At 37.7% G+C, this 10981-nt stretch overlaps 1 protein-coding gene across 3 annotated transcripts in view; it reads right to left on the reverse strand.

Annotated features, from left to right (window-relative positions):
• GALNT18 (polypeptide N-acetylgalactosaminyltransferase 18) overlaps positions 1-10981 on the reverse strand; it is a 418358-nt gene that overhangs the window by 172406 nt on the left and 234971 nt on the right. For all 3 annotated transcript variants that reach the window (XM_042446014.1, XM_042446013.1, XM_042446015.1), the window contains exon 3: positions 5883-6049. In XM_042446014.1, coding sequence (XP_042301948.1) covers positions 5883-6049 — 167 coding nt within the window. The remainder of the gene's footprint in view (positions 1-5882; positions 6050-10981) is intronic.

Below are 10981 nucleotides of genomic sequence, written 5' to 3' on the forward strand. Positions count from 1 at the left end.
TGTGTGCATATGTGTGTGGAAAGATAATCACTTTCCCTGGATACATGGATTGGGCAAAGATGGAAATGAAGCAGGGGTAGGTAAATGGGCTGCAAAATCATGAAAAGTTAACACTAACAGTCCATGTCATAAGACATTGTCCCAAAACAAAATGAACCACAACAGCAGGAAAACATGTGGATTTGTAATTGAAAATGTATTCCAATGTTGTTGTTAACTGCCCTCAAGTCAACCCTGACTCATGGCAACCCTGTGGATGAGACATCTCCAAGATGTCCCCTATCCACTGCTCTGCTTATGTCCTGCAGATTCAGGCTTGTGACCTCCCTGGCTGAGTTTAGCCATCTGGTGTGTGCTGCCTTCTAGCTCACCTAGCATTATTGTCTTTTCTAATGAGTCATGCCTTTTCATGATGTGGTCAAAGTATGATAGCCTCAGTTTTGTCATTTTGGCTTCCAGTTCAGGCATGATCTCTTGAAGGACCCTTTGTTTGTCTTTTTGGCCATCCACGGCATTCTTAGTATTCTTCTCCAGCACCACATCTCAAATGAATTGATTTTCTTCCTATCTGCTTTCTTCACTGTCCAGCTCTCACATCCATACATGGTGATGGGGAATATAATGGCTTAAGCAATTCTGACTTTAGTGCTCAGTTGTATAACTTTACACTTTAGGATCCTGTCTATTTCTTCCATAACTGCCCATCCCATTCCTAGTCTTCTTATTTCTTGACTGCAATCTCCATTCTGATCAATATTTGATCCAGGGTACATCATCTAGGTTGAATTTATGTCAATCCTCCATGGTCATTATTTTTGTTTTCTTTATTTTTAACAGTATGTTTATCAGTAAGTCTGCCTTTGCATTTTCTTTAACATTCCTTAGTACTTCAAAGTACTGACAGGAAAACATGCTTCATCAAGCTTTAAAAAACGAAGTAACTATTGGGGAATACATCCTGAGAACACAAATATCATGTGGATTTTTAAAACAAAAGCAATATGTAATGAATACCACCAAGTCCTGCTATATTTGGCCCATTTGGTTGGACCTCTACATATTTTGGACTAAGGTACCAATTGAATGATTAATTCAGAACTAAAAAAAAAATAGTTTGATGGGCCAGGCTATTTTTGAGAATGGCATATAATCACAATTGTAGCATACATTAGCTTAGATTTTTGACAAGTACATTACTGGAGGATGAAAGAGTAAAAACGTATACAAACCTTTCAAAACAGATGAAACATTTTTATTTTCAAATTATGCTGATCAAAATTCAGAAGGAAAAGCTGACAGGTGAAATGCTTACATAAAGCAAGCTAAATTGCTTCATTAAACCAGAAGATCCAAGCTTTGTAAGTGTTAAATCTGCTTTTTCTATTCGAATGACATACACACAGTGACATCTTCACAGTTTTCCCACTTCAAACATTTTGTGGATTTTTTTTAAAGGGAGGCTTCATAGGAGATTAATTGGGGGCTTCTAAATTATAATTGGAAACCAGAAAAAAAAACATACTGAGTTTATAAAAATTCATAGATTTTCTTGACACATGCTGATGTGCACATATAAACTGTGTGTGTTAACTGTCTTCAAGTTGGCCTCGACAATGCTATGAATGAGATATTTCCCAGACATCTTATCCCTGATTGCCCTGTTCAGGTTTTTCGGACTCAGAGCTGTGATTTTCTTGATTAAGTCTATTCACCTGCAATGTGGTGTTCATCTTTTTCTGCTGCTTTCTATCTTTATTGTCTTTTCTAGTGAATCATGCCTTCTCATGATATGACCAAAGTACAACAGCCTCAATTTAGTAATTTTGGTTTCTAGGCAGATTTCAGGCTTGATTTGTTCTAAATATATAATATTTATAAATATAGGAAAATGTAAAGAAATATGCTAGAATCTGCTCTCCTAGTGCACATTATGTAACTTTATGTTTAGCTCTGTATACTTAGCTACTAAGAAACCCTGGTAGTGAATTGCAAAGATGCATAATAAGACTCTTGCAAGAGTATCCCAATGTAAATCAGGCTCTATCAATGCACACTAGCACTCTCTGGGTGGCTGCCTTATGTGCAATAGTCTCGTTGTACATGGATTCTGATGCATATCAGTCCCAATGAGCATTGATTCCAAAGCACAACGGTAACTCACTGGATCCTCTATATAGCAATGTAACAACAGCTCTTTAGTAGATAGGTGTATTACAAAGCTGCTCAATTCTCACTCTGGAAAAATTAATCCTCCAACAGGATTCCGATCATTTAACATATGCATGAATGCACAGCCAATTTTACACTGAATCTCAAGGCAGCACTCGAGAAAAAAATTAATTGTTCAGCTACCTGCTTAAAAGTAATAGAAAACTGAGTTCTGGTGAGAATTTGCTGTTCACCTTTTAACAGTCTCTAAATCACATGATAGTAGACTTAGGATAATAATAATAGGATCTTTTCAACAAGTCTATATGAGTGAGAGCCATTTTTTGTTTTAAAAAATAGACATTTTTATATAAGAGTTAAATGTTAATACAACATAGGAATGGATTGGAAGAAACATATCTGAAGTATAGTTCTAGAAAATGCAGCCTACGCATAACATGGTTGCTGGCTGACGATATCTAATACCAGAACAAATAATTGTGGTATATGATTTTCAGCACAAAAAGTTCCAGAAGAAAAAGTTGGCACTGTCAGTCCACAACACAAACAGTTCCTCTTCCATATCATCAGCAAACTCACTGTGCCAGATTAAAGGATTTGTTGTTAAGACCAGTTTTAGCATCTCTCCCAAATCAAACAGCAGATCCAGGAAATGGCTGTTTTTGTTGAGTGTCATCAAGGGTTGAACTGAACCTTTCTCTGTCTACTAGTTTTGGGCCTGATCAGCATCACCTGGTCTCCCACAGTTGTCACTTGCATTTTAAAATATATTTGCCAGTTTTAGAGACACATGTAAGGTGTATGTATATAGCTTGGTCCTAATTAAAAAAACAAACCCAAACATGGAATAAAAAAAGATTAAAATAATCCACAGATTTGTGTAAATAAGGATCAACATATTTTCTAATTCCAAGATCTAGCGAGTTCAATGTACTGAAGCAAAATAACTTGAGGTTCTGCTGATAGCTCTTTGGCCTGTTGAAATATGGGAAACATAATAATGTCTACAATGGATTGTCCAAATACTATCTGCTGAATTAATTTTCCATTCTTCTGATTTGGCATACTTGGTTTTAAAACAATTTGTATGACAGTGTTATGAGTACAGAGAAACTGTTTGTAAACCAATAGTTTAATACATCATGGACTTTGCTGGCCTTTGGCTCACCATATTCAGACAGGAGAAATACATTTGAGCTGCCTTGGGTCTCACTTTAGGAGAAAGGCAACATATAAAATAACTCTATATAAAGAAATAAAGAAATAAATTGAATGATGATTTTTTTTAAAAAAAAAAGAATAGGAGATATTATGGGGAAAACTTTGCTTGGCAATATATTTTAATTAAGAACACTTTTTCCACAGATAGAAAAGGGGCCTTGGTTTATGTACCTTTCAGTTCCTAGAGAGTTATATCTTGGACATTGAAGTTTCTCACAACTATTTAGCTTCTTGAGTATTTTCAAATTATCAATTAGCCAAACGACTACCAAATGCTAAGGTACTCATAGTTATTAACAGAAGACTTATAATAAAATATATATAATACAATAGAAGACTAGTGGCGCAGTGGTTAAATACCTGTACTGAACCACTCACCCACAAACCACAAGGTTGCAAGTTCAATAGTAGCCAGGGACTAAGGCTCAACTCAAGGCTTGCATCCTTCCAAGGTCACTAAAATGAGTACCCAACTTTTTGCGGGCAATTAGTTTACACTTTGTAAACTGCTTAGCGAGTGTTGAAGTGCGCTGAAAAGTTGTATAAAAATGTACTTGCTATTGCTGTATTAGGCTGGATGCCTACAAGAAATCACTCCTTTAGCCGTCTTAATTTACTATTTGCTTCCTTCCTTTGGCATGTCTGACCATTTGTTTTTGATTGCATGTGATTGTTTTCAGTCACCCCAGGTCTCTCCACTGCCCTATGATATAGGGTAAACGGATAAAAACAAACACATGAATCCTGGATGCTGTATTTCTTGTGCTCCCCTCTGATGGTATTTTAAGGGAAAGTTGGTCAATATAGGGTGAAATATAGTATTTTTCTGGGAGGGAGGGTGAGATTTAGAGTAAGTGCTCTCTCTTTCTCTCTCTCTCTATGTATTTCCTAGAGCTTTAAAAAGAGTTTTGAAAACAGCAGCCACCAGAGAAACATGGTATATGAGGCTTATTTGCTTTTAATTCCACCAAACCTTACATCACTGATTTTAAATGATCTAATTCTGGCCCCATGGAGGGGTCCTTTTGGCCCAACAGCACCATCAAGCCTGATCTACCACATCACAAAGTGGGCCTCTCAGTAAGATTGTTCACCCATGTGCCCAAAGGAAGGGTCCTGTTTTGAAACTGCTCTAGGGCAGTGTTTCTCAGACTCCAAATGTTTGAAACGTCTGCTCCCAGAATCCTCAACCAAGCTAGTTAGGATTGCTGGCCACTGAAGTCCAAAACATCAGTAGGACCACAGTTTCAGAAGCACTGCTCTAGGGCATCAAACAATCTACCACCCTAATTTTGTCTTGTTTGCAGTTACAAAGGTCTGGATCCTTTCTCATTTCTGAGATTTATGACATCTAGAAAAGCATAGAAAATGAGCTGGGTGATCAAGAGAGCAGGGAGAGAGAAACAATGAGACCACAAGGCAGGCATGCACATGCTCATGCCTAGATGTTTGACCACAAAGCATAGCAAATAACACCCCATAATCAGGCCTCTGAAGTTACATATGGCTGCCTGGTCTTCTTTTCCTTCTTTTCTTTACAGGAGCATCTTTACTGCAGCAAGGAGAATAAGAAAGAACTTAGAGATTCTAGTATTTTAGCTAGAGCATCTTTTAGGTAGGCGGAACTATTCCAGTGTCACACTCCAAAGCTGGGTGTCTAAATTTGTGCTTCCAGACAAGATGGGAGCTATAGTGGCTTATGGCTCAAACCTAAAGGGAGGAGGATTCAACTTGAGTAGGTCATCTCCCTTTGCTTGGTCCATGAGTTGCCTAGAAAGGCTAAGTTCATTCAGCTGCCTTAGGATATCCTGCCCTCACATTTTCATTTCAGATTTTTTTTAGCAATTATGAGGACCAGAGCTCCATTCACATTACAAAATTATAGCACTAGTGCTAATAGTGTTACTGTTGTGTGTCTTCAAGTAGTTTCTGACTTATGGCAACCTTTAAGCAAACCTATCACAGGGTTTTCAAGGCAAGTTTTTCAGAGGGGGTTTGCTAGTGTCATTCTCTGAGGCTGAGAGAGTGTGACTTGTCCAGGCCACCCAGTGGGTTTACATGGCTGAGCTACGATTCAAACCCTGGTCTTCAGATTCATAGTCCAACACTCAAACCACTATGCCACCATTTACAAAAAAGGAAGCATTTATATCTCAACTCTTCAGTTCTGATGGTTCCCAAAACAGCTTTTAACCCATCTAAAACACAAATCAATACCAAATGTTAACATTACAGCAGAGAAGCAATAGAATCAAAACTGAAAACAGAAGGTTTCAATATACAGGTTGAATCCAAAATGCATGGCACCAGAAGTGTTTCGGCGTTTGGAATGTATTAGATTTTGGCATACAAGTATTTATGTATTTGGAATACAGCAACTCTGAAGAGCTTCAGTGGAAAAGTCTACACAATTTTTGAAAAATCCTTAGTCTTTAATTAGTGTGAATTGTCATCAAGGCAGGACATTATCCCCTTTGGCGCATCCTACTCACCATTATTACTGTTGTCATCCACTAAAATAATCTCTTTGAGCAAATGAGCAGGAGTCCTGTCAATAGCAGAATGAATGGAACGCAGAATCACAGAGAGTGCTTCATTCACAAATATGAAAACAATGCTGACTTCAGGAAGGCTGTCTGGAAATGTAAGGTTCTTGCACCTTTGAAGAAAAGAAAAAGAATCTACAATAACCTTCTTAAAAGAATTTTATTTGCACAAACAAAGGGTCAACTTCTCCTGTTTTCTCAGAGTGATCTATATAGCCCTTGGGCATAGTCTCCCTCCCTCCCCTTCTTTCTTACATATTTTCTCATAGGGTGTTTTCCCCAACATTGAGCTTGAAATGTTATGGCATTTCTAAGTCTTCTTGTTGTAAATTTGTTACCATGAACAATCCAGTTGAAAACACTAGGAGTGGTTTAGCAAAAGATATTGATCACTCTCACACAAACACAAACACACAGTATGAACAAAATATAAATAAAACAGTAATCTTCTTGGCTGAACATATATTTTCCCATTTGAAAAAGTGAAACAGAAATGGTTTAAATATGTTGAACAAGGAGAATCTTCCATATCAGAATATGGGACGTGAAAGAACTTGTAAAACATTAATTTCACATATTTCTCTCCAATACACATTGCATATAATTACATTCAGATATTGTTAAAGTCTGATAGTTTCAGTATTGCAGCTTATTTCACTCTCAAAATAGTAAAGTTGTGCCTAATCAACCATTCACAATCAGTTGAAAGCCTTCACTGATTAATGGTTGAGAGATTAAAGTTAAAAGCATTCTGATTTATTTCTGATGAGTTACTGTAGAAGAGGATGAAAAAGTATGTTTGCCTTAATATCTTGGAATGCATTTATGCCTTTGGGTTTTAGATATATAAGTTGTATTTTTAATGTGCAATGTTTTTAAATAGTAATCAAGTGATAATATCTATGGAAGATCCTCGTTGCTTGAAGGAGTTAAATCTGTGGCAGGCTTCAATGCCATCACACTTCAGGCAAGTTTCAAAAGAGAGGACTAAAGACCAAAATAGATGGCCCTAGAGGGGTGGCATCATGCCGTCCCTTTGTGTGGGGCCATGGTAATTGCATGCTGCGCCCCTGATTTGGCATTTTTCCAGCCTAAATGGGATGGAAATAAGCTGCCCTTTCTGCCGTGCTGCTGCCTGCTGTGTGGTCAGATGGGTGGTGTGAAGCTGGCTAGGAGCAGCGTTGGGTCATATGGTATGTGTACATCACATCTCCACATCATCCCAAGGCCAACTCTTTTTGCCGGTCAGTTTTGCCCCTAAGTCCAGAATCATGCTAGCATGATATCCAAGAACCTACTTAAGGGGTTTCCTAATTCTCTGTAGCAGCTTTTGAGAGTGTAGAAGTACTACAGAGGAAGGGACAAATTGTTCTTCTCCACTCCAGGTCTCCTTTTTAAAAAATACTTTATTTATGGATTTTATGCCGCATAATACCATACAGCATATGTAACAAATCTTAACAAAAATTACCATTATTACACCACATAATTTGCAACCCCCCACTCCTGTCCCCAGGTCTCCTGAGTGAAACAATCCCATTAACAAACTCCATTGCTTTCGGGACAGAAAAATGATTGCTACAGATTTTGTTTTACTTTGCAGGTTAATTTTTAGTAAACGTGCTAGATAATTCACTACATGGTGAAAACTGCTGCTTTGGAAATTCTCTGAAAAATATTTGTAAATAGAAGTTGCTTGGCAAGTTCATTGTTTCAGAACAGAATGGAAATATTACATTTCAGTGGCAGAACATCTGAAGCAATCTTACACATATTTCATTGCCAGCAAACTTTGGCCTGATACAGATGGGCAAAAAGTGCCAGTCTGTGGGCGGGGTGAGGGCTGAGTGTCCCCATGATCACACCCATCCCCGCACTTCCCGGGTGCCATACTTGTGCAAGCCTGTTCAGATGGCGTGTGCATTGATGACATCCCTTTGATGCAGCATCCAAATGGGGCTGCGCCAAAGGGGTGTGATCAAGCCGCCCAGCAGTGGCTATGGCACCACTTCAGAGGCACAAAAAGGAGCTGGAAAAACCAGCTCCTTTTTGTGCTCTGCAGAGGCAGGATCAGTGCCGCTGCTTGCATTTGCTGCAGCACTGATCCAGGGCAGAAAGGGGCAGTGTCTTGCTGCCCCTTCCTGCCCGTCTGTATGGGGCCTTCGTTTCTTCAGTGCCAACAAACTCTGATGAGAAAAATCCTGGACTGATAAAACTCTGATAAAAGTTCAGGATTTATTCTGCACAAAATCCATGTAATATTTCTGAGCGGAAATATAAGTTTATGCATAGAAAATGCTATTTCCTGTGCAGAAAATGCTGTTTCCTGCCCCCAAAACCCACATACTAATTTTAGACTGAGTAAATCCTGAACTGAAAATAGTCTTCGAAAATTACTGTATGCATTTTTGAAGATTTTCTTGCAGCTGGAAGAAAATGTCTAAAATTACTCATTCTGTCATTCAAGAACAAAATTAGTAAAGAATTAGCCTGTTCACCATGTATATTAAGCAGGATGCTAATTTTGTGTAAGTGCCTTATGCACTTCTCATCATGCCAGTGCCAAAGGTGGCTTTCTGACCACTGTTACAGCTATCTAACAGAGGGAGCTAAATATCTCAAATTTTCATATCCTTTGGGAGGGGAGATGTAAATATGTTCCAGTTTGAACAATAACATGTTCATGTCCCGATACCACATTTCAGTCTTTAGTTCAGGTGAACATCTTAGGAAAAAAGCAACACATCTAGTGATCGAGTTATGGTAGCTTTGCACATTATTATATGAGTTCTGATAAAACCCTGTTGTCATGGTCACCTGAATGGAACATGCCGCACATGTAGACATATGCTACCAATGTTTTCTTTCAAGCAGAGAAGAGAATGTTCTGCTTCAAGCATGGCAGACAACAAATGGAAAGGTATATATTCATAAGCACAATCTGCTCACAATGAGCTCAAAGGCACCAGAGACAGGGAGAGTGGAGAAGTAGGGGTGGAGAGTTGACATTGCCCTTTCTTCTTCACTTATAATGAAAGAAGTTTCATAAGCAGCATGCAGCTCACTTTGGGTTATGAGAAATTTTACTGCCTTATTAATATTTACTGTTTGTAATTTGCTTTCAAATACATTTCCTTGACAAACAAATTGAATTACTCTTTGCACCTCCTTAGAAAACTGCTCCCCACCAATCCTCCCAAACAGCTTGGGGCCCTTCTCATACACAGATTTTTATACACGGATTCAAGCATCCATGGTTTGAAAATGTTCCAAAAAAGTATAAATTTCAAACATCAAACCTTGATTTCCATTTTTTATAAGGGACATCATTTTGCTGTCATTATATTTAATGGGATTTGAGCATAGGCGGATTTTGTTATATACAGGGGATCTTGGAACCAACCCCCCGCGTATAACAAGGGCCCACTGTATTTATTGGCACTTCACTTCAGAGCAATGTTTTTTTTAAGATGCAATAGCATCTTCCCTATACCAGGTTTGGTGGAGAAGATGTTAACTAGGGATTTGTTACCCAGCGAGAAAATTTGCACATCTTCATCCATCATGCTTAGGCCAGTAGCAAATGAAACTTTCCATGCAAGGAAGGATACTGGAAAATCAGGATTTGTCACTCTCCACACCAAGAAACTGGTGATGGAGGAGTTGGGAAGGACTCAAGGCCAGGCATTTCCCTCTTTGTGTGTTGGCTCAAAGTGAGTAACACCTCAAGGGACATGGAAAGGATATTTGAAAAGATTCAGATGAGCAATAAACCATATGAAGAGAATACTGAAGGAATGAGAATGTTTGTAGTTTGGAGCATATTTTTTGTGAAAAAAGCATGTGGGTTTTTTGCACAGAAATTTGATTTTCTGCACAAAAATAATGCTATTTTCTTTACAAAAAAGGCATGTGTTTTTACCTTTAAAAAATCCTGATCTGCAGTTTTCAATGACTTCATCATAACAAGGAGAAACACAGTAGAATTATCTGTTCCTTGCTTGCGAGAATGAAATTTACAAAGATTCTTATGATTTTATCCCTGTGCATATTGACTTGGGAATAAATCTATGTACACTTCTTTAGAAGTGTAGCCAACAAACAAATCATTAAATTTTAAACAAACAAATAGACTGAATACTGAAGGAACTATCATCACAGAATTCCCTGGGAGGAATTACAGTAATTTAAAGATTTCTATTAAAGTTCAGCATACTGTAGAAAAGTCAATAGTACACAATAAAGTGTGGGAGAGATGAACCCTCACTATGTGTGTGTGTGTGTGTGTGTGTGTGTGTGTGTGTGTATTATTAATGCTTAACATATTACAAGGAACTTAATGTTGCATGAATATTATATTATTGGTTTGTTTAATATCGATATACTTAGGAATAATATTCCATGAATCAGATAAGATAACCAGACTGAGTACTGCTCAGTAACTAAGGAGCTGGTCTTTAATTTGGCCCCATGTGTCAATATCAGTACATAAACAAGCAATATATGTAAGCATAAGATTTTAATTCTAAAAGAGTTCAAATCAATATAAAAAATGAGGGGCTGGAAGAACACAGCACCTAATATGCATAGGCTACTCTCTAAGAGAAAAGGTCAGGTTAATGATATATGTTCGGGGTAATTTAAGCTTCTCATAATATACAGTTAATTGTAGCATACTGGGTTCTTTGTTTCTTAAGTAATTTAAATCTTGAACAAAACATTAAACCATAAAAAATTAATTGTTGTCCCTTAAATAGTAAGATTCTTCTTTGAAGGTTGAGAATAAAAATTTTCTATTCCTGAATAAATAAGATCATAGAGACTAGATATTTACAGAGTCCATAAAGAAAGCTTTATTATTTTATGTGAACAGGCAAAGATGTTACTGAGGGCTAAAAGTGCAATCCTAACTTACAAAGGTGGCTCAGGGGCAAATGAGCTGAATTTATGCCAGTTAAGGCTGTGAGGACCTGAACAGACTAGGAATGCTGGAAATTAGTATATTCTGATCTCCTAAAGCTGTCCCATCTTTGAGTTAGGATTGT

The sequence above is a fragment of the Sceloporus undulatus genome, chromosome 1 (genome assembly GCF_019175285.1).
Source record: "Sceloporus undulatus isolate JIND9_A2432 ecotype Alabama chromosome 1, SceUnd_v1.1, whole genome shotgun sequence".
In the NCBI taxonomy this organism is placed as follows: domain Eukaryota; kingdom Metazoa; phylum Chordata; class Lepidosauria; order Squamata; family Phrynosomatidae; genus Sceloporus; species Sceloporus undulatus.